Consider the following 24,860-nt stretch of genomic DNA (forward strand, 5'->3'; position numbering starts at 1 on the left):
AGCAAGCACAACAGAAAATGACAATTCACAGAAAATGACATTTCTTCCATGTTAGATATAGTGAGTTGTAGTGGAGTCTGTGGTCAAGGCTTACTGTACCATTTGAGGCAGCTGAATGTCTGTTAGACTGTTAATGAGAGCTTGGCTAAGGCGTGCGAGCTCCTTCAGAAGGCTGTCGTTGTGCTGTTCGATCATCTTGTTCTCCTCTTCAATCGTCCTCAGGTTACATTCCATAGACGAGATCTGCTTTCGGGTACAAAAACACACACGCACAAAAAAAATTAGAAAGAATTCGTCAAATTCAGCGAATTTTTTAAATAAACTTGTCCGAGTAGATATTTACCTGCGTTTGAAGTTGCATCATATCTGCTTCTATTTTCATGTTGGATTCATTCAGCTCCTTAATTTCATGATCCAAATGTTGAATATCTTCTTTGTTTTCAACACCTGAGTTGGAGCATATCGTCTAATTCATCATGTTCAAACTGAAAACATTGGTATTTTCTTTGCCAAGATACACGTAACTGCAAAATACCACACGGCATGTCAGGGTATCTTACCACTGCTGGTTTTCAGTTTGATGGTCATCATCTCCTCCTCCGAGTGCTTTTTCTTGATACTCTGTGCGTTCAGTGGGCAACCCGACAAGCTGTAGTCCAGCAGGTCATAAAGGACAGTTTTTAGGTGGGAGAATGTCACAAAACTTCAGCATCAAGAGAGATTGTGAATGAGAGTTGAGAATGCAACATGTCGACCAGCAGTGTTGTTTAGAGATAAAATGGAGGACAGGCGACCTCACCTTCTGTGAGTGGCAAACACATTATTGGCATGTCCAAGGCCATTGCAGCCAGGCAAGGGACAATGGGGCAGTTCCTGTTTATTGGCCTTCCAGGCAAAGGGCAGCCCATTGATGGACGACTCCTTCTGTCTTTTGGCAGCGAGTGGACAACTGCCCGCGCTGCGATGGGATGTGTATTTTCCTGATATATGGCCCTGTCCGTCACATCCCATTACTGGACACCTACCAGAGAAACCCATACATGTTGTAAACACTGCTGACTCACACAGGGAAAATGTAACTAACCTGCATTAAATAACATTTCTATGCTGCAGAGAAAAGAAAGACATTTAGCTGCTCGTAAAATAACAACCACATCATTAAAAAAAAACAAAAAAAAAAACTCTGTTTCAACAACTAGACCGGAAGATTTGTTAACCATTAAGTTGATTAATCCAGCCAAATGCTGATTAAAAATGAAGTCGCCAAAACTAAAAATAATCGCATTAACTAGAAGTTACTAATCCACTAAAACTTGAGTTAGAACGGACGCTGTGTTCAGCGCGTGTGTTCGGAGGTTGCTGATGTTTGCGCTTGAAAACAAAAGCACAAGTCACGCTGAATATCATTAAGAGTTTGTCAGTTGCATTTCCAGGCCTGTTTTTTTTTTTTTTTTTCTTCCTGCGGGTCAGTAATGGAGTGACATGAATTACAGATAATTGTCATGTATCCCCTCATGCGAAAGAATGTAATTTGGAGGTGGTGAACCCTTTCCCTTATTGATAAAGGTGAAAGGTCACCTGAGATGATACAAATGGCACACATGCTGTAGAGTGCTGCTGCAAAAAGCCTGTTTCAGCATTTCGTTACTCGACAGCAGCAGCACTTAGAGGACAAAACAACACCGGTGCCATTACTTACATCTACTACAGGTAGGTAGCTTGATGCAAGGCATCAGGACAATGGAGGCATGCCATATGGCCCACTGTTTACAATAATCTAGGGACATTTGCTACCCTCCCCCCCCCCTTTTCTCTCCCTTTCTCTCTTAATGTGTATGGGATCTATTCCAGTCTAATTCCTAAGCTCATGGCCTTGCATTAGTAATTAAAAAGAAACAAATCTGTGTCCAGATGTATAAGTAAACAAGGGTTCATATATCTGACTTTTGGATTTAAACTGCAAATCAATTACATTATTTTTTTTCCAATAACACTTTCACAGACAATGATTAAGCTGCAAATGAGTGCGATGCCATCGGAGCGGGCAATTCGACGTTTTCTTAATATACTATAATTATAAAGAAAGCACTCAGTGGAGAGTAATAAGCCAGATATTCCATTCAGAAAATAGGAAAAAATACAAAACCCTGAAAAAAAAATCCCACAAAAACACGCTGCTAATCCTTAGAAAATAATTCACTAATGTTACGACAAGAGAAGTATTATTTTCTTTGTTTAACTTAATGGCCTCCAGGTATAATGCCCCGGGGCACAAAAGCATGACGCATTTTCACAATGTTTTATCTTTTTATTTTATTTTTTTAAACAAAAAAGGAAAAAAAAAAAAAAATGACAGCATGGGATGAGGGGAAAAAAAATCTCTTACTTAAGCTCTTGCTCATCTTTGTCATCCTTGTTTGGTGTGAGCTTCAAACCTCCCTTTCTGGCACGTGGACATCCTGACAAGCTAAAAATGATTGGCGACAGTATGGGTTAACATGGAGGAAATCTATTTAAGAGTAAAAAATAAAAGCCAAGTAGTTACAGGCCGCTATGAGGTCTGAAATCTAAAGCTGTAAATCTACACAGTAAAATGTCTAGTCGCTGGAGATATCGGCAGCCAAAAAATATCAATAAAAAGAAGAATTCGAAAAGTGCAGCATGTTTGCGGCATAAAGTGAGACTTTCACCATCTGTCTGAATGTCATGCATCTGACAAATGTATTTCATGCTCAGTTGCGTTGATTTTTCTCTGCTACCTTCTGTGCGAAGCATAGTTCCCAGTCACGTGTCCGGATCCATCACAACCAGGTGTTGGGCACCTGCAGGTTGAGAGACACGGAGACCAGGTGCTTTTTACAGCAAAAGACTGCGAGCAGAGCGGCGGGTTCATGCTAATGTGCAGAAAAGTAGTACAAAAGCCAACATGCTTCATGTGGAGTGCATAGAAATCATGCTTGGTGTGGAAGGAGAAGGGGAAAGTAAAGGAAGGGAAAGCGTTGACCCAAAACAGGCTGCCTAGTTTAATGTGCAAAATCCTTTAGCAACAATAACAGTTTTCCCAAACACATACTTTAGTTCCTGAGAGTTGGCTGCCATCAGTGATTTGAGTGTTTTGTCAGCCAGGGGACATCCAGACACACTGGAGAGGATAAAGAGCTAACAGTCACTTTAATGCACTCTTTGATCACAGCTGAATTAAATCATCTTAATACAATGTCTCAAAGCATTCTCATACAAAATCATTTGAAAACACGATTCCACCTCCTCTTGACGAGAACGCTTTCTCGTGTCAGCATGTTTTTAAGAAAGTTGACATATGATTTGAAATCTTAACTCTGCCAGCAACTGTGTCAACACAATTAAACAATCAGCACTGTTTCCCCCTTTGTCTATATATCTGCTGCTAATGAGGACGTAATTGTTTACGGTACCTCCGATGTGATGCATAATTCCCCGTCACGTGGCCGCTGCCGTCACAGCCTGGGGTCGGACAGCTGCAGGAGAACACAAAGCATTAAATACACAGATTACTTTGGTTCCCACAGCTCCAACTGAATCTTTCTCTAACGCTGAGAACCTTTTTCATGGGCATTAAAAATCGAGGAAAGTTAGTACAGCGGGGAAGTTTAGTAGAAGAATTATTATTATGTTGCTCAACGTTCGGTTTAATGGTGTCTCTGAATGTCACTGAAGGGGGGAGTGATGTGCTGCAGAAACTAGAGGATCCTACTTTTTGTTTTTCTCGAGGTGTGATTCTCAAGAGGAGACCCAGCAGAGCATGCACTCTAACTACAAGAGTTGTAAGCTTGTACGGGGGTATACAGGGAGACAACTCACTTTCAAATAGATACATTTCTGCTCCACATGAACCTGCAGACACACCAGTTACAATGACGTGTAACTCAGCGCTCACTTGTAACAAACTGTCCCACTTAAGCAAAGTTACGGTGTGTCGTTAATACTGACCATCTGCCAGCTAAAAGGGAGGCTCACGTTATGCACAGTCGGCTGAGCGGGGAGGTTTCATTCTTTAGCGTGACGCACCTCAGAAGCTCTTTCTTTGCGTCTCGTAATAGCAGCTTGGCTTTGGGGCTCATCATGCTGCCGTCTACATTGTAGTGTTGGTCCTCCAGGACAGAGATGTGATCGTAATCCTCCTGGTGAGACAGAAAAAGTAAAAAAAAAAAAGTGACCTTCATTGTCTGAACTAAAACCGACCTGATCGACGATGACCTAAAAGTGAATAATTAATGAAAAGCAGTGTATAATACTCTTAAAACACAAGCCCTGGGGGTTACAGCGCGATTATGCTTAAGGACACTTATACTCTAGTAAACCATACATCCATTTAAAGTCATTCTTAATCCACATAGTATTCATGAGGTATGGCCATGACGTATGGATTTCCTTTTTTTCTACAGACAAGATTGTGCAGTCACCAGATGTTGAGTGTGATTTCTAAAAGCAGGTCAAATGTGGTTATTCCTTTATCATAACGACTACAAATGGGGGCCAAAGGTGAAATAAAGGAAAGAGAAACTGGAAAGCCCGGATTAATATTCATGCTGGTACTTGAATGTTATGTGGAGACCAGTCCTGTTTTCTAGATTTAAAGATCTGACGGGAGAAGATGGTCCCTTGTCTTCGAAAATGTCACAAAATGTAAAATATGGGGAATTTAGTAACCTGGTGGGGTTTTCTATTCGACAATTACAAAACTTTTTAGGTGGATTCAAGTATTTTTGGACTAAAGTTGACTACTTTTACTATTTTCAGACTAAATTCGACAACTTTTAGGTCAACAAGGTAAATAAATCAAATGAAAACTATTCTTTAATCGCTGTTGGCAAGGAGACAAAGCCTTCGACCTCCATCTTTGGAAATGAAATGGTAATAATAAACAGTAAATTCCTGGAAAGAACTATGTAATCTGGCAACAATTTTAGGGGTAAAGGGATAGATATTAGATATTAGAGGAAACTTCTAGAAAATATGATTTTCACGGCTAAACTGAACAGATAGAAAATGAAAAATCTGATTTCAACATTTTAGAGAAATTTAGAGCTTCAGCGTTTATAAACTCCTTAAAACTATGAACCTTATTCTCCACCTTTTCTCTCAGTCTTTTACTTTGTAGTCTGTTACTGTGCTGCTTTGTTTAACTGACTTGTCTTCGCTTGGTGACATGATAACTCACTGTTCTCTTGCACTTATCTGACATTTTTAGATCACAACCAAAGTGTCTGGTTGTGTGGTTGTGTTGTTTTTGTACCTCTGCGTCCTGTAACACGTGAGCTTTGCTGAAGTTGACAGGGATGGGGCCGTCCCAGCTGTCTCTCTCACACAGCGGCTGGTAGAAGGCGGGGCTGATGAGCACGGTCCCGCCTTTGGCCACAGCGGCCTCAGAAAGGGACAGCGGGTCGTCCAAAGGGGGTTTTGTCGGGGCTTTCACATTGTCCTTGCACTTCTTCATGCTCAAGTCCAGGGTGCCATTTTCATCCACCTCTATGAGCATGTCCTAAAGGGCAAAGACGTTCAACCCTCAACATTTAATCACATTAATACCAGTAACAACATGTTGTGTAGAAGAAGGGTACAATAAACAAAGCATGCCTCGCATATCACTGCAGAGCGTGCTCCAGTAACATAAGAAAACAAATGAATCAGGGGATAAAAATAGAACCTATTTTCTAATTACACTAAAAGGGAATGTAAATAAAACCGCACGATGTCTAATTAATATGACAGCAGCGATATGGTATACTTGAACCCAACAACATTTCTCTTTAAAAACGACTTGAAACGCAGAGCAAACAAACATATTTAAATAATACATGCAGTGGTTATCTCACACCAGACAAAGTACCAAACTAAGCCAGCGTTAATTCTGCTGAACACAAAAAAAAATAATCACTGGTGTGTAGTTTTTCAGTGACAGCTGTGTCATCTGTTTTCTAGGACACACAACCATGATGGCAGCTGGGGGGGGGAGGTTGCTGGTTTTAGGTCATCATTATTATAGCAAAAATTAAAAAGCTTAATGTGGCATAAGTTTCCCCGCTGACAGATGTGTTTGTCGTTTTTGTGCTGAAACGCAGTAGCATGATGACTTATGGCTGTTTTTATGGTATTAAAAGTTTTACCTCGTTAAATGCTGAAATCCGTTTCCATAAATGAAACCAATTATTCAACGCATATGTTCCATTAAACCCTATACATCATTATTTATTATTTTTTGAAACAAAAGGGAGCTTTTCAAATTAATTAAAGGGGATGATTTGCATGAACATTGGATGTGGCTGTCCACTTAAATTATCCAGCCACTGGATGATGTGTGCACCTCGTCAAAATAACACCAGAGTAAAACCAAAGGATGTGCAACATTTGTTGTGATTTATTAAGATTTGAATGTAGTTTTTAACTAAAAACTTAAACCCAGGATTATTCTTTTTCTTTTATTGATTTAATTAATGATTTCAGCGTCTCAGATTTTTAAATAAGTAAAAAGAAACAGCTTGTATTCACACTTTAAAGGCCAGCTACGTGGTGCTTTTTGTGTGCGATACATCTCAACACATAATATACATATGCAGATAAGTTAAAGCATCCGACGACATATAACACTCTAAATATGGCCCCTTTTTTTTCAGACTGGAAAGCTGTTCTTTATTTTGTACGTCTCTCCAAGACAACTAAGCTGTAAATGAGAACAGATGATTAACTTGCTAACACTGTTTTATTCATTCAGTGGGCTGGTACCTGGTACGGGGCCACATTCTCAGCTCAACAAGCTGGGAGACAAGGATCTGTGCTGTGTAGGTGTGGAAACCTTGAATCATCTACAGTACAGCGGGCACGTATGTAACCCACAGAATGCGATCAATATTAATCATGAAGTTTGGAAAAAGCCAAACACAATGGCGCGTCGGAGATTTAGCGACAGCAGAAGAGATTTTGGAGCCGCGTACACTTCCAAGAAGAGTTTGGAATTTGTGCGAATTAAACTTTTCAGATGTTAACTCCTTTAGCTGATTGGCTTAATCCATGAAAATGCTTTTTAAATGCTATCTGGTGTAGACACACAGCCTATCCTGGATCATGTCACTAAGCAAAATATCCTCTGCCATCTGCAGCGGGCAAGAAGCAGTTTCAGACAACAGTTCAGGGTTTTTACATGCCAGCTGATGTCGAAACAAAATACAGTACCACATGTTTTATTCAAAAAATTGACGAGTAGTTGTAATTGGTAAAGAAGGCTGATTGTATTTCTTCTTTTTGATGTGATTACAGAACTATTCATTTGTGTACATTAAAGCCTTCATGGAGAAGCAAACTCCTTGTGTGTCTGCCACCAGAGCGCCAAGCTCCCTTTGCCAAATTCTGCCTTTTGATGTCGTCCCTTTTTATACACAAATCAGAGTTCCTTTAAAATGACCACATTAAATACCTTTCCAAGTGGTCTAATTTGATTACCTTTGTGGAGGTTGCCAAGGGCCGGCCGGCGACAGCCTCCATGTTCTTCCGGTAGCGGGTGGAGAGGTTAAGGATGGCGGCTGTCGCTGCTGCGGCCTGGAGGCCGTCTTCTTTTCTGAACTGACTCGGCGGGCTGTGCTGACCAGAGGTGGGCAAGCCGCCACCTGGAGCGCCGAGGAAGGCATGATACTGCTGAGGTGCTAAAAGACAAATAATTAGCGAGTATTAGATTTACAGAGACACCGGGTGTTGCTATCTAAACTTGATGGCACATAGAAAACATGCTGCAGGTTGATTTATAACAACCACTGATACGAAACAATAGATGCAATCCGTTAAAACGTGACAAACTTCACATTTGCATGTAGATCTGTGATATAAAACAAAGGCTACATACCTAAAAGATGTGACAAAAAATGTATTCACCCTCAGTACCATGTGAATTTTTTGCCGCAAATAAAATACGTGAAACTTACAATCAGGGAAATGTGGCATTTCCTGGTCCTGGTTGGTCCCCATCAGAGGCTGTTTGCCGAAGACCTGTGCATCAAAGCTGGCGTAATCAAAGCGGATTCGGCTGTACTTGTCCATGTCTTTTGTGAGGCTCGTTTTCAAGGCTGCTACTGGATGAGAGAGCCTGTAGTTCAACTGGTTCATCTCGAACTTCTTTATCAAGCCGATGGCTCTACCAGGAGACAAATTGGGGGGGGGGAAAAAGACTTAATTTTATTGCGCAAACCTTGTGAAATAACAAGTGCCCAATAAGCTCATATTAAGCAGTTAAGTAAAGACGTTGTTTTTGAACCATTCAGGGATGCCAGTGCTTTTGTACATAGTCTGGGATCTGATGTGTGTTGTAGATCCACAGCCAGGTTGCCAGACTAATTAATATAGTAGGAGTGGGCATCCTGCCCATGATATATCCACAGGGAACAAAGAGTTCTGCTCTTTTATCATCTCTAATAGAGAGGAACTCACAGGACCAGCAACCATTGCTTATGTCTGCTTGGAAAGCTCAAAATAGACCGTTCGTTCTGCTGGGATCAGTGAATACAAATATCCCACACTCCCCTCCACAATAATAGTGTTTATCACTTCTTTGCATAACCTCAGTTCCGCTTTTACGACTTCAGTCTACTCCAGAGCTGAATATGATTTCTGGCCGCTCGTTGTAATTATCGTCCTGCACATGTGACCACATTGATAGCAGTGAAAAACCCCCCAGCGTTATCTGGCAGTGCGCTGTACCTCGGTGAGCGGTCAGGTGTTTGTCTGCATTTCAGGCTCTCGTCCTGAGGTTTGGAGACTTTCACGGCGGCGGCGATGGGGCAGCCTGAGAGACTGGGCCGGGGAGGAAATCAAACACATTAGCCTAATACCGTAACTCGTCTATGAACAGGGTGCAGATTTCTAATGGCTTTTCCGCTGCGGACGTACCTCCGGTGGGTGCTACGGTTGCTGTTGACATGGCCTCTTCCTGTGCACCCGGGTGTAGGGCACTTGAGGACGTTCTCATGCATGGCCAGGACTGAGGGGACGAGGACAGAGAGGGGAGATCAGCTCAGAGAGAGCGCAAAATAATTCAACAAGACAGAATCAAGCTGGAAGATTATAGGATGTTAAATACAAATATATATATATATATATATATATATATATATATATATATATATATATATATATATATATATATATATATATACGGAGCATTTTGGAACTAAAACAAACACATTTTCACATATTTAAATGATGGTTTATGTAACTGGTTGGTACATTAGTGCCTATAGAGTAAAGATCCTACAGAAACAGAAACGGGAGCGGGAAAAAACAAACAAAAGGCTTTGTGAGGAATGCTATAATGTGCCTGAAATGTAAATAGCTTAGTGCAAAGAGGAGCGTAACAAGACAGCCGATTATATTCTTCAAAACAAACGCGTCGTTAAAGGTCCGCTCTGTATCCTTAGAAACTTCTTTTCTGTACACATTCTCCAATTAGTTTGTTGGAGTTGTCTATTTATTTTAGAATGCTGCGTTAGCTAGCCCTTTGATTTGCAAATACTGCCTCCAGTCTAAGAGCACGCGCTTTTTTGAAAAAGTTAATTACTTTTTCTGTTCCTTTTGTAACATTACTGTTTAATGTTGAATGTTTGTTGAGTTATATTGAAATGACTTGACAATCGGCAATGTGAGGGGTAAAAAAAAAAGAAGAAGAAGAATTCAATATTCACACATTACAGCACATTAAGAGAAAGAGAGAGGGGGAAGACATCCTTAATCCTAGGTTTATTTGAAAAGTTTCATGCACATCTTTTGAATTGAACTAAATGTATAAGCAGGTCTTTCTTGTCTTTGGGTTCGTGCTAAGAGGATTTCAATTACTGTGACAGATTATAAATCCTTCAACTGGCAGTTTTTACAAGTATAAATCATCCATTATTTAAAAACAGAAGTGCTTGTGTGACTTACTCTCTGGAGGAACTCTGACTTTGTGAGGACACCCAGACAGACTCCTGTGGTGCGGGTACAGGCCGGTCACATGACCGGTGCCATCGCAGCCAGGAGTCGGACACTTTATGTCCTTTTTATCTGTGCGTGGAGAATCTGCGGACACAGTAAAACAAGATTTCACAATAAATAGATATAATACAACCACTGTACTGATGCCTTAATGCACCAAATCCTTCCTGTCTTTACGTGTGTTCCATCAAGAAATGTAGAAATAAGTGAAATAGACACATAATGCACTTGCACTTTCCTGCACACATATTGTACATAGGTCGACAGATTGAAATATCATGCAAAGCTAGACACTTTTTTTCACAAAATGCATCTATTAATCTGCCATTTTAGTTAAGGCTGCAGTTCAACATTCACTTCTTAATGCCCATCCATCGAAAGATTACATCTCGGATTACACATTTAGCTGCAGTGATTTGAAGAATCAGAGGGAAGCATGAGAGGTACTTTAGGAGGATTTAAGACTTATGGTCATGGTTAAATATCCAGTGGATTCCTATCAAAATCCAATATTCTGAGTAGTAGCAATTCCATCAGAAAATGTTATTCTTCTTTATTTTAGTCATTTATTACTTCACTTGTTGCCAAAATGTTTTAGTACGTAAGAGGATTTCCTCTCTCTGATTTTCCCCCCTCCCATGCGTTTGCTTCTTTTATTCCTTTTAATGTTTTTGGGGTTTTTTTGAGCGACCAATCATCCAAATCACGAGTGGTCTGTCTGATTTAGGCCGGATGAAGGTACATTCGTGAAAACTGATCGCTCCTTTGTGATTGTCTTTAGATCATCTTACATCGCGGGTCTTTCCCTGCATATTGTTACCTTTTCCTCCATGATAGTTGAGCCTGCTGTCTATGTCCATCATCCTGTGGTGCCTCCTCTCGTTGGTCATCTGCTCCATGAGGAACCGGTCCATCTCCCTGTAGGCGTGGTGCAGGACCTGCCTCTGCTCCGTCTGCAGAGCTATGGCCTGCTCCAACAGGCTGAAGTTCACCCTCCCTCGGCCCATTTCCAGGCCTCTTTCGTGGAGGCCCAAAGCCCAGCCGTCCAGCTGAGGCGGCCTCTCCACCTCCGCCTCCCCCTCACTGTCCTCCTCCGCGGGGAGCGGCCTGTATCTCAGAGCCTCAGCCTGAAGAATACTCGCCCGACCCATCGGACCACCCAATTCTAAGTGAGGCTCCTCTTTCACGTGGCCGTTCCTGCCCGATAGGTCTTCAGAGGCTCTGGAGGGGCTGCAGTGGGAGCCGTTCAAGTTGGCAGACAGAGACAGAGGCTCCCACTCAGCCTCCCTCATGTCTTCGTACGGACTCTGTGGCGACGACGTCCCGCTCATCCTGTCTCGACTTTGGTCTTCTCTTTCATTGTTAAGGAGCTCCTCGTCATCTTCATCCATCAGAGGCTCGGATGCGTCCGGCTCACACTGCGGAGAGCCATCGGATGTGATTTCTGACCATCCGAGAGAATCGCTGGACTTTGCAGCCGCGTCGTGGCAGCCATTTTTGTAGGCAACTCCATTGATTGCGCTCAAGTTCCCATCTAAAACAACAAGACAATTCTTTATTATTTTATGTGTTTTCAAGACTTAACGGACCAAACATGTTCTTTTGAAACCCCTCGATCACACACATAATAAGAATTGTATGTCGACGATAATCTTCTCTAAATCCTTTTTAAAGGTTTTAGATTCTGTTACTTTTCTACAAATATGTTGAGGAAAAACATGTTTTTTTATAACCTAGAGGATTTACAAGAACACATGTTGGAATAGAAATGATAATCATAAGGTTGCAAGATTTCCAAGCAATTCCTCAAGCATATTTTAGAAAACATATATATGACCCTTCTGTCTGCTCGTTGAACATGAAACCTGGAGATGAGAAACACAATTGTTTTCTTGTGTCTCCAATTGGAGCAGCAACCCAATACAGATTTAGGACAAGATTACAGAAGGATTGACTGTGCCGTGGACAGTGAACATCAGTTGTTTTTCATTAAGTACGTGTAGTTTTAAGTGCAAACCAAGAGGCAACATGTTGTCATCGGCACAGAAAAAACACATAAATAGTTGTTTCGAGAGATGTGAACAAGGAAAGTGAAGAGGATTCCTGAAAACACAGATGGAGGAAACTACAAACATGAAGATAAAAGAGAGAAATCTCTGTTAGCTGCTGCTGTCTGAGCGGCAGAATTTGGTTTAGGAGAAGCCAACTATACACCTTAAAAACTGACTGATTTTGGTTACAAAAAAAACGATAAAGGCACAACGGCTAACAGTGTCCACGGTAATGAGTGGCATTACTACGTGAACATATGAAAAATACAAGTGATTAGATAATTAAATTCCATAGGAATGTGCATCTCTAATTCAACTGCTGTTTCTTAAGAAAATAGATATGAGAAGCTTGAAAGAAGTGGTTGAAAAATAGCTTTAAGTGTCAGAATTAAGAGAAATGTCGAGTCAATTTAACTTATATGTCCGTGTGCAAAAAAAAAAACAGGATGCTTTTTATTTTTGATAGATGTTTTAAACTCTGTTTTTAAGTAAGTTGCTCAGTTAAATTTGTTAGAGTAAATTATGAACAACCCATAATAGACCATTAAAACGCATAATGCTGCAGGAAATAATTAGTAGATCATTTAATTGATTGTTTCTAATGTCAAGTGTCTATTTTTGGAAGATGCCTCATTACGTTCCTGACTTTTGAGTTTTGAAATCCTTGTGGGTGTGATGAGGTACCACATATGTGATGCATGTGTAGCAGCATTATTGCAGATTAATGAAATATATATGCATTTCTTGTTAAATTTCACATTAATTGGTCATTTCATATAACCTCTTTTCTCTAGCTTATTTTGCTAAGTGCTCTCAAATATTTAATTTGCCTTTGACCTTTGGGCGTCTATCTTTCAGCATAAATCCAGAAATCCCGGTCACATGTGCAGAAAGCCACAAGAATGTGCGACGCTGAAAGCCCGATCAGTGGAACGGACAAAGAGGGTTAGAGTTATCCTAAGTGCATCTGAAACAACACTTTATTAACACCACTGATTATATTAAGTCATGGTCAGTGATTAACAATGGGAAGCTATCATCTGGATTGATTCAACAAAATCTCTCTTGATCCTCCAAAAGCATTCAAACTTATGCTCGATTAAGGCTCTTTGGACTGTGAGGGTTTTTACTTTCAGCGCCGGACTGTGGACCCAGATCCTCTTAAGTGGCCAGACACCAGATATTCGATAGGTTGAGAAGATGGATAGATTGATGGATTGTGAGAATCAGATCACACAATGTTTAGGATGATACAGATACATTATTATTATTAGTGGGAGCAGCAGGAGAACTTAATCCTCGCCAAAAGAGCTTTAACAATATATATATATATATATATATATATAAATATAAATTCAGTTTGTGAAAATATTTGAAAAGAGGTGTTTAAAGACAAACCCTGTTGAATGAAAAATTAAAGCCAGTTGCACGTATTTACATTTATGATTCGAGCAACAAGGGTTTTGTTTTTCATCCAGATGGACTCCACGGCCTGACACAGCCGCGTACACTAGCACACAGGCCTATACACACACACATACACACACACACACACGCATGCATACCAGCGCAGAGACACAGAAGTGCGGTGAAAAAAGGAAAGAGATGGAGGAAAAAAACTTGGATCCCTCCGGTGGTTTGTGTGTTGGAACAGGTGAACAGTTTGTACTCCAGAATAGCCATTACCAGCACTCTGCAGCAGGGCTGCAGTTGGCTGGAGTTGAACGCAGTGTGGCTCGACCAAACGAGAGGCTTATTTTTCTCCCTTTTTTGTTAAAATGCAGATATAACCAGCTTCCCACAGCAACAACAACAACAAAAAAAATCTTCCTGCCTCCAGTCCACTTGTCCAATTTTAGTTTTTTCGCAGAAAATAGCCCCCAAATCTGACAATAACAGCAAAATATGTTCTGGAATTGTTTATCAATACACATGTTCATTTGACACTCTTCAGACTCCTTCTGTTTATTCTGCCAGCATTTAGTTTTAAAGCTGGTCCACTGAATATCAGGTTCAAATAAGGAAATACAGCTGTCAATCAACTCTGGATGATGAATAGAAAAAGTATCTAGAATCCACAACAAAAGGAAAAACTGATGATGCACAGTGAATTACTTCGATAATTGTAATGTAATATGAACCCAGGAAACAAATACATTCCATTTCCAATGAATCCACACAATTCAGTGAGCTACTCTCCTGGTCCATTTAACTACACACACGTGTACTATAATGAGCTGTAGACATTATGCCTAATTATGTATTAGACTGTGTTAGAGGGCCTAACAAAAGCTTTTGAAAGGGACAATTACGTTTGTTGCTTAGTTACATCGTTAAAAATATACCAAATCAGTGCAGATTATAGTGGGCGAGAATGCACATCTACGCCACAAACATTGTTGCCAAAATGCACACAATTTGATTCATTAGGAAAAAAGAAAACATTTTCGCTCGCTGAAAAAGGAGAGTGGCATAAGAGAAAGCAAACTATTTGTAACTGTTGTTGCTGAAATGTTTTTTTTTTTTTTTTGTTTTTGTTTTTTGTGGTTTAGTAAAAATAAAAACGGTTAAACATTAAAACATACGCCAAGCAATGTTGACGCCTCATTTGTTTTTCACAATAGGCGACATCCAGTGTTAATTCAGTTTCAACGAAACGGAGGAAGTTTAATTTAAACCAAAGTGAACTGGTGCACTCCCCCCATTCAGTGGCTCATTCTATGGATTCAATGGGTTTTGGACTGGCTTTTGAAAAAGGACAGATGAGGGGTCTGAAATCTGGCCTCATCAAAAGAGGGTAAAGCCACGCCAAAAATATCATGGCAGATCAGCTGTCAAAACTTCAATTTGTGGACGTGAGACACAACTAATGTGGACCCAGCAGTGTAGTCTTTCACTTCCACTGCACAATGACTGTGGCTGCTGGCTGATGGCAGAGGGAGGGAAATATGAATGCAACAGATGGGATTTTAAAATTCAGCGTCAATTGTTCATCAAAACAGACAAAACAACAGGACATCTGTTTACCTGCTGGAGTGTCAATGTTCCTCAGCTCTTCTTTGTCCTGTGGCGGTGCCAGGTCCTCGCTCTCCTCTTCACATGCCTCGCTGGGGCTGTAGTGGCGGGGCTTCATCAGCAGGGACTTTCTCTTGTTGACGGGGGCGCCCTGCACCCCTTCCTGAGCACTCCTCTTCCTCGCCATGGACCCATATGGGCTGGAGGGGTAGAGGGGAACGGACAAAAAGGTACAGCAGGGTCAACGGAAAAAAAACCATTAAAATTTGAGACTTTCTTTTATGAAAAAAAAAAAAAAAAAAAAAAAACTCTTAATAAATCGCATAAATGATCTGGGACAGAAAGTATTTCCTTTTTGGAATGAAGATGAGAAAATTCACGTCATAAAGTTTCACCTGTGAGTCTCAGTGATGCAGTCGGCCAGCCCTGTGAAATAAAAGCCCAAAAAGAACAGATAAAACGTCATGTTTACATTTCCACTACAGCAGCACAGCATCTGTCGACTTATTCGTCATCAAAGGTTCAAACCGACTCACTACTTTTGGGGGCGATTTTGCTAATGAAATGTTTTACAATGTTCTGTAAATATTTGTTTTGTAGCTAATGATTTAGGGATGATGCCACCTGGGTTAATACTGCTTTAACCTTTATTCTCTTTTACAATGCCATCGGGTATAATCAGCACAAGGACGGAGAAGTGCTCCCGCCATTGATCTGAAACGGTTTTCATTCAGTCTGCTCGTTCTCTTGGAGACCAACGGCAGCTCATCCTTTGACAACATGATCTAAAAAGGCGAAATCAATTTCCCCCAAGGGCCCCGCGTGAATCTCATTCACAAGTTCTAGCCCTACTCCCATGAAGCACAACCAATAATAACACTTTTCATGATTTTTCTTCTTTTTTTCCCTAGATGTAGTAATAGCTCCAGCGTGTGCAGTGCGGGCCTCAGAGGCCCTGAACACTTGCATAATGACACATCCAGTCTAGAGGTTTTCAATCACACACTATACACACACTCCTTAACTAATTTGAGCCAGTGTTCCAATTTTAATGAAGTTATTCCCCTCTGAATAATGAAATGGCTGTGCAGTGCTCTTCAGACCGGTAAGATCATACATAAAATTGACAGTTATAAAGTTGGATTGTTGAACCGATACCCCTAACCCGTGGCGATAAGTGGAGCGTGTGTGTGTGAGTGAGAGAGAGTGTATATTTAGTTAAAAGCAAACTAAAAACTGAAATCTGCTCTCACCTGTGCTACCGTTACATGTTTTCAGGGTTTGCTCCTCACCTGTAGAATCCATCTGTAAAATAAAAGCATGCGATGTACAGATGAGCCACTAAACATTTTAATGTATTTAATTTGTACTTCTTTTATTTGAAATGGAAAAAGAAGCTTTATAGATTTCTTTTTTTTTTTTTTTTTTTTTTAGCCTGTGAGCCTTAAAATCAATAGGTGTGCATGACAACATCACAAAGAGCTCCTAAAAAACATCAGCAGTATGCAAACACACAAAGTATAACGTTAGGAAAAAAAGAAGTTTCAAAGGTGAGTCAAAATGTAATGACACTAAATAATGACATTAAAGTGCAGACGGCACCTCACTGTGTGTGTGTGTGTGTGTGTGTGTGTGTGTGTGTTTAGACAAAAATAGTTGCTAAAATCCATCCACTCTCGGTGGCTGTTGCTTGTGGGTCCCAAATAAAACCTATTAAACATAATTATTCCAGGCTGATGGTGGCGTATAGTGGTCACAGGCCAGTGAAATCTGTGAGTCATAGGATATGCTGTTACTTTTCCCTGGTAATGGGAAACATGACTCCTCTCTCTCGTTTGCTGTTGTGATTGAAGGCACTGACCTGTCATACATTTATAATAGGGGAGCAGGTGTGGCAGTGATGGACCTTAATTTCCTTTAATAAACCTTTTATGTGCCACACTCTTAATGCCACGCCGGGCCCTCAGAGGTCCTGCTCATAATAGGTTCATTACTTTTGATTACTACAGCCTATTGAGACAAACAACTCCCAAACACTATAGATTACATTCTGTAAAAACCAATGTACCTCATTAGTTTGCCACACTTTTCCACACAGACATGTTTCAACATTTTGGATGAATTTGTTGTTTTGAAGGCAAAACGTTGCTCTTACGTCCTTGCAACCTGAGATTGTAACATGGACGTTAATCAAAGTTCAAATGACGTTATCAGCGTACCGAAATATCACCACTGACTCACACATGTTTATTACCATGCCGGTGTTTTTATTTTCTTTATTTGACATTTTAGAAGTGCTCTCCTCCTGCAAATGTGTTAAAAACTATTGTATCATTAAACAACAAAACATTTTCTTTTTACTTTTATGTATTTTTTTTTTATTCCTCTGGATTAATTAAGAAAATATGTTTGTATTGATAATATAAACATCACACTATAATTTAATTTGAAAAACAACGTAATGCTCCAGGAATCACCGAATAATGGTCAGTTTAATCACTCCTATGCCTCCAACCAATGAAACACAACTATACGCTGAACTGTACGTCTGACTATTGCTCAACATATTTTGTATCGCGTATCCAGTTTCACATATTATAGTCTGACGAGCAAATTGATACCTTTTCTTTCGTTGACATTGCTTTTAAATTAAGTCACGTCTGCCTTTCTGGACATAATTATGACGAAACCTACCGGCAGATTTTGACAAAGCAGAGGCTACTGTACAACTAATTCACGTAACAAGAAGTGACAAGTAACAAGAGAACAAGGAGGGCCTCCGTAGACGCTCTGGTGTACTAACAGGTAGTCCTGGCATGGCAGCAACGTGGACAAACATGTGACGCTGTGTGTTTACAAAAGCAGAACAAATAGATGCATTCAGGGTCAAATTAGAGATTTTATTTGGCGTTCACTGCACAATATGACTGAGGCCTTTAAATAATTTACCTTTTTAATGATTATTGTATGAAAGTTCTTTTGGGTAAAGTATTTTATCTAAATACAGAATTCTATATTTAGTGTAAGTTAATGAAAAATGATTTACTTTAACCCCGTTTTTTAGCCGTCATGTATACTGTGTACACATTTAATAAAGGGTAAATAACACATAACGCCTCCTGCAGGCACCAATAAGTGGAAACTGGTGTGTAAGATAATCAATGACGTATTCAGTTGTAATAATGTAAAATATGTTTCTATAGATTAATACGCACTTAAAACATCATATCTGCTAAATAGGAGAGTTGTATTTTTTTTAAATTGCATTTACTTAACAAATGTCTCATTCCAGCGTAATAACTCTCATAACTTGATGATTGACGGTGCAAATACAGAACAATACTGTTTTTTTTGCAGTAAAGTAATGTCCTTCAAGTCCTTTTTAGTCGTTTTTGTTCAGTTTTTCATTTTCTTACCTAAAAATGATGTTGGTGTTAAAACAATACGTGTTTCCATCTTAATGTCGTTTCCTCAGCTATTTACAAAAATGTTGTAGAAACGATTGTTTGATCACTTGTCCAACCGGACACAGAAATAAGGCCACAGAGTAGAATGTTTAAGGTGTTGTAGCATGTTTTACTACAAAACATGTTCATTTACATCACTGCTTAGCATTTTCCAAAGCTGTATTACCAGCCCTCTGGGCAGTGTGTTATACCAGTGTATACTGTTAAAACACTAGTATGGTCCTTTAAAGACCTTGTATCAGATCTCTCTAAACTTTGTATTATGGTTTCAAAGGAGGTTTTATCAGGTACAAAACTAGCTGAGATGACCTGACAACTATCAGCCATCACTTCAGACAAAGCAGACTCGGCAATACCTTTTTATATTATGTGGCAGCCACCCACAGCTCTGCATAAGTCAAAAACAGTCTCAGTTTGTGGTCAAAAGAGCAGTGACACGCCGCCACTTAGCATGCTACTTAAACAAAACACTGTTACACAATCATCGAGAGACTTTCTGTGCCGAACAAAAGTTATTTTCACGCTGTAGGTCATATTCAATCCCTTGTCTGTGTCCGATTATTTACCTTTGATTGTAGTTTTCCGAGCGCTCCGTAGGATAAGATTCCAGATCCGCACTGTCCACGCTGGTTGATGCCTTCACACTTGTAATCTCTCAGGAGGTGATCATGTAATTCATTATCTGTAACAGAAAAAAAAAACACCAGATACAAGTTTATAAAAATCTGCAACTTTTTTTAGCGCATATTTAAATCAATGGTACGTCTCTGAACCATGTATTTGAAGGTTTTCATTGTTACATTTTCATAACGTAGAGACTTGGATGTGGAAAAAGGTGGAAAGAGCATATTAATACCTCGCATGGAATAAGGAACACGATGCAAATTGATAGCATGACAGATCAAATTGCTTGCTTCTAATTAATACAAAACATCCAAGAGGGAAAACAAGGATGAACACAATGAGTACATTAAGCCTCTTCACTTCACAGGTCTTATTATGGAATCATTTATTTCTGTTAGCTTTGGAAAAAAGAAAAAAGAAAAAAGGCAACATCTTCTTAATTATAGCTCACAGAGCGCTTCCCTGGAAAAACAAAACTGGGGGAAAAAAGAAGAGGAGGGGGAGTGAGGGTTATTCACTCGGTTTCATTAGCATATGAAAAAAGACTCTCTACTATTTGAGCTGGTTCGTCATCTGCTGAATCATATTTATGCACCTCCCCTCCCTCCTCATACACACAACCCCAAGTCCAACACAAATAATGCTTCTCAGAGGACCTTTTCCCTGCGTCTGGGGCAGATTTCTCAGGGGGAAAGGGAGGCAGCCTGATGCTGAGGGTCTATGAGATTTTCTATGTGTTAATCTGGCTGCTAGCTGTCCTTGAGCCCAGCCCATTCCCCCCTAACCCATCTGCTAGCATTCCCACCACAGAGGAGAGAATGGGCTGCGACTGGGGGTAGAAAAAGGAGAGGGACCTTCCCAGTCCAGCAATCATGAATAACCATTGCCTCGCACCATTATCAGAGAGGCAGGATCCAAGCTGAGACGGTGGTTAGAGGAAATATCTGTAAAACACCCCGGCACTCCTGACATTACTCTCACCACACTCTCGCGTTTTTTTGTTGTAAGTGATGCTATTATTATTATTTTCATATAATGCCTTATTAATGCCGTGCAGCTGCTGTGGATATTCATCACTGACCTTGAGTCTTTGTGTCCCCTTGTTCCCAGCTTATCCGCGCACTTGGGACGCTCTCATGTAATTAACACAGACATTATTGTGATGGAGTAAAAAAACTCACTGGGCTGATGCCTCATCCTGAAACCAATAAAGCAGGCCGCAGTCGCAAAGTAAGATTCTGGAGACCATAAAATTAATTACATTATTTACATTTCCTTTAGATAGAGGGGTACAGGCGAGATGATGGAGGCAAATGAGATTACACAAAATAAGATTTCAAAATGTCAGTGCTGCACAGTCAACCAACCAACTGTTATGATTAGATTACTCTTTTAATATAATTACTGTCTAAGGCTGTGTGGAAACAATGCATACATAAAAAAAAAAACACACACATGAGCCGCATCTTTCCTGATTCCCATCCTTTTTTCTCCACGAGCCTTTTTCTCTTAACCTTTCTTCAACGGTATCATTTTGAATTATAGGGAACGGATGGGTGCTCTGTGCAAGGTCACTGTCTGGTGTGTATCCCCCTCCCCCCCCCCCCCCCCCCCCCCTCTCCTTGTTTTTGTTTCCTCTTCCAGAAGCACACTGAGTGAAGGGTTAAAACTGGAATGGATTTAATTATGGAATGAATGGAATTATAATGCGCCTGCAGCAAGTTTTCCTCCTTATTTATTAAAGCAGCTGATGGGCCAGGTTTGATGAGCCACTTCTGGCATAATTGAGTCATCACACAAAGAGGGTTCCTCGCATTCAGAGTGGTTTTATCAGCAGCAAACAGACCTGATTACTGGCAATTACACTCTGATCTAGGGGAAGGAGAAAAAAAGGGTAAATGTGCGGGGTAACTTCTGTGTTTATAGTTTACCCCGGGAATAATTTTCACATTAATTTTACATGCTAAGTGTTTTCTGTTTATGTATAATAAAGAGCAAACGGCAAGGAGATAGCACCTTTTACTTTCATATTTCCTTGTAATGAATGTCTGAGGATATAGCGAGCTGATCGTGATTTATATTTACCCTATAGGAGGTTTGTGATGTGCAGAGAAGCAGCTGAACATAAAGCCAGATGGAGCAAAAGGTGAGCTGCTTGTGCTCACACCCATTCTGTGGGAAGCAGGTAGAACTATATACAGAAAGCAGGCGATTGCTTTTGCCTTCCTTTTCATAGAGATGCAAATGGCTTCGCGGTGAGTAAATTAAGCTCTGCTCGGAGATTAAAATGAACTTCTGTTCAGAGAGTATTTAGATAAACAACTTTTCTTTTTTTGTCTTTTTTTGTGAGGTGGCCAGGGAGCCATCAGACGCCCTGCGCCTAAATACCAGCTGGACATTAGAATAATGGCTGAGATATATTTCAGGAGGGGGGAGGGGACAAAAGAGGTCTAGGATGTCTAATTTATGTCTAGAACTTGGCATAAAATTCAATTTTTTTTATTTCACAATGTTTATTTATCGGTTACCTTTGTAGTAAAATTGACAGTTAATCAACACTTAATTGCACTGCAGAATAAGCTGTTTCTATAAGAAAATGATATATTCTCTCAATTGAATCAAGGGAACAGTCTTTTATAAATGACCCCCATTGAATGCTTTAAATATTAACATGAGTTTATTTAGTAAAAATAAAAATATCTGGGTTTTTTTGTGCTGTATACTGTTCATATATATGACCTTTTCAAAGAAAATAAAAAAAGAAAATGATTCTGCCGGCAATTTATGAGCATTCCTCCGTCTGATGGAGGTTTCTGGATTCGTGCAGACACAGTCAAAAATCTTGAAGTCAACTGCGATTTCCGATATAACAGCCTCACAGCTACCCTGACGGCCAAGCAAAGTGTTTGTGCCTTTTGCCAAAGAGTACTTTTATAGAGGAGCGTATTGGCATCTTATCACTTCTCCAAGACAGAGATGCTTCAATAAAAGAACACAGCTCACAGAATTCTTAACAGACAATTAGGAGCCTGGCTAGCCGCTATCGCTTCAATGATTTGTTATGATGGCATAACTACAGGGGAAACTTGTTATTGGACGGAGTTAGCAAGAGTCCCATAAAAGAGTCAGATGGTGACACCTTTGCCGCGGTGATTTATGAATCTTGTAATCGCTTTCCAAAGTCATCCCAAAGCCTTCCCTCTAAATTGAGTTCATCTGGAGCCGGACCACACAAAGGCACCAAGTCCAGATTGTTTCTTCTGACATCAAAGAGCCAATTTCTGTTTTTGACCAAATTTCTGGTGCTTTTAGTTCCCTTATCGTATGAAAGGCGCCTGCATGATATGCTATTTTATTTGTGAATTCAATCCAATTAAGAACACCAAAAATATTGAGGCAAATAGAATTAGTATGTTCTTGCACTACACTTACGCATCAATAGCATAACAAATGGAGTGGCAGACAATCCATCCATTGGCAAGTCTCCAGTCTGCCGAACCACACTCATGTTAGTTTGAATCTTTGAATTCTGTCATGAACATGTTTTTTTCAAACCTGTCTAATTTGGGGGACAGGTGTTTGGGGAAAAAGAAGTTCCAGCCCCGGTGTAACAATGAGCGGAGTAATCCCGCTCATTGTTCCTGCCCAAGGAGGCCCTTTCATGGAGGAGGGTTGCATGAATGCTACCAGGTGGTCTGCAATTTGGAGAAACGTAGTAACCGTTCCAGCTAATCCCCCCGTCACAAAAGGCAGGTCTCCAGTGCTCCGGGGCTCTCCGGGGCAAAAGGAAAAGTTTACCTCAAACACACAGTGTCTGAAAGGAGTCAGGGACTCGAGCAGTGATTCCTAATCAGATTGCGCTGAAGTGAACAGCTCGCATGGCAGCTGTAGTTTTCCCAGGGTTAATTACCTTTCACTGCTCCCTCTAAATGAGTCAGCTGTTCCTGTCATTAAACAACTCCACTCTATCTCTGCTCCTCTGTCCTCCACACACATGTGCACACGGGTGTGCGTGTTCACACCCACACACACCCACAGTGACACACACATAAGAAGACACACCTTTGTTCTTCCTTCCATTATTTTTAATGTATTGGATATGGTGGTTCAGCAAAGGGCTATCTAAACATTGATTATTTGAATACTATAGCGACTTTGATCACTTTGCGTATCAGTCGGAGGCCACTGAGAGGAGGTTGCTGTTTCTTTTTTTTTTTAAATTCATGCTACTGATGTTTATGCAGATAGAAGGCGGTATTCCCAATACACCTCCCCTACCATGTTGAAGCAAAATAGTACCAATCTGTCAAGGTCTTATTCTAAACAGCCCATTTAGTACTAATTGAGTGTATATATAGGAAGCAGACATGTTCACATATGCGCACACGGGCCATACACACTGAACGCAGACACTCGCATGCATGCGCAAAACAAACACGGAGTCCAGCTCTGATATAGTTGTGCTGTCATCAATTCTGAACAATCTGTCTGCTTACTGAGCTCAGTGGCTTAGGATGTTGGGAGAGTTTTAAGTGATTTTTGCCACTGTATGGTAAAATCCCTTGGCCACCTGGATTACAAACTCTAGTCCTTTAACTCATGCCAGTATAAATCCGTGTTAACTCGGATTTACCTCTGGCATATGAATTCTCAATCTGCGTAAGCTTTGTTTGGAATGAGTCGAACATAAGTATTTCACGCAGTAAGGGTGCCCAAATGGTGAATTCCTATTTCTGTGAAACACACACTGGGAGATAGTTCACCACTAAATCAGCTGTCGGGATGACTAGAGGAAGCCTTAAGCGGTGTTTTATCACACTCGAGAGGCGAAAGGCCCCGCGTGGCCATCCACAGCCGGGTGGAAGTGTGCGGGCGCTGCGCTGTGGAAAATCCACGTAACCATGGCGACGGGTATAAACTCAGAGCGGCGCGCTGTGGTCAAGAGTTTAATCAGGCTCCTCGCACCAAGATTCTGCTTTGCTCATTGTCAGACAAAACATTATTTGCTCAGTTGTTCAAACAGCAGCCCTGATCGGCTAGCAAAGCGATCACGATAAAATAAAATATGGCATGAGCAGCTTGGAGGATCTAAATTAAGTATTATCCAATATCCATACAATCTCTCACACACTCTCGCTCTCACACACACAGAGGAACGAGCACACTTCTGGGCTAGCAGAGTTAAGCCAGACTATTTTGTACTTAAAAGGTTAGCAGGGCTGTTTTGTGAGTTTTGATCCATGCTTGCCAAATCAGCAGATGGTCCATGAATATGATTATATGCATCAATAAAAAGGAGTAATCTTTAACAACATGTAAATTTGACTTAAGTCCAGGGTTTAATATACGCGATGGACTTTAACCCAGTTTCCAGCCTGACAGTGGAGCATGATAAGCTAATGCACTTAAACGTTTGTTAACAGCAATCACTGCTGATGCTCCACAGCGCTGCTCTTCAGGGATCAAAAGCAGGAAGGTGCAACATCACAATCAGAATGTGCATGTTTGTGTCGAAACGACACCTATTCACTTTTCGAGTGACCATCTAAACAGCTCAGCAATCGATACAATCTGAGCCTGGCTGCTTAACAAGAGCCTCTCTTGTGCTGTCATGCCTCTCTCTATTATGCCTTTCATTGCTTTTTTTTTTTTTTTAAAGATAAATCCTTGGACAACACCGAGTCGAGCTTTAATCAAGGATCGACAACAA

At 40.5% G+C, this 24,860-nt stretch overlaps 1 protein-coding gene across 1 annotated transcript in view; it reads right to left on the reverse strand.

The window, feature by feature from the left end:
• st18 (ST18 C2H2C-type zinc finger transcription factor) overlaps nt 1-24,860 on the reverse strand; it is a 38,539-nt gene that overhangs the window by 293 nt on the left and 13,386 nt on the right. The window contains exons 3-22 of the mRNA XM_076098530.1: nt 19,093-19,208; nt 16,313-16,364; nt 15,455-15,485; nt 15,072-15,259; nt 10,814-11,527; nt 9,943-10,077; nt 8,914-9,004; nt 8,725-8,817; nt 7,953-8,161; nt 7,477-7,676; nt 5,276-5,521; nt 4,048-4,160; nt 3,435-3,497; nt 3,074-3,142; nt 2,760-2,822; nt 2,387-2,467; nt 800-1,021; nt 561-649; nt 344-447; nt 100-246 (exon numbers count right to left, since the gene is read on the reverse strand). Of these exons, the coding sequence (XP_075954645.1) occupies nt 100-246; nt 344-447; nt 561-649; nt 800-1,021; nt 2,387-2,467; nt 2,760-2,822; nt 3,074-3,142; nt 3,435-3,497; nt 4,048-4,160; nt 5,276-5,521; nt 7,477-7,676; nt 7,953-8,161; nt 8,725-8,817; nt 8,914-9,004; nt 9,943-10,077; nt 10,814-11,527; nt 15,072-15,259; nt 15,455-15,485; nt 16,313-16,364; nt 19,093-19,208 (3,026 nt within the window). The remainder of the gene's footprint in view (nt 1-99; nt 247-343; nt 448-560; nt 650-799; nt 1,022-2,386; nt 2,468-2,759; nt 2,823-3,073; nt 3,143-3,434; nt 3,498-4,047; nt 4,161-5,275; nt 5,522-7,476; nt 7,677-7,952; nt 8,162-8,724; nt 8,818-8,913; nt 9,005-9,942; nt 10,078-10,813; nt 11,528-15,071; nt 15,260-15,454; nt 15,486-16,312; nt 16,365-19,092; nt 19,209-24,860) is intronic.

Source organism: Anarhichas minor, unplaced genomic scaffold (assembly GCF_050575085.1).
Source record: "Anarhichas minor isolate MPS153535 unplaced genomic scaffold, ASM5057508v1 ptg000024l, whole genome shotgun sequence".
Taxonomy (NCBI): domain Eukaryota; kingdom Metazoa; phylum Chordata; class Actinopteri; order Perciformes; family Anarhichadidae; genus Anarhichas; species Anarhichas minor.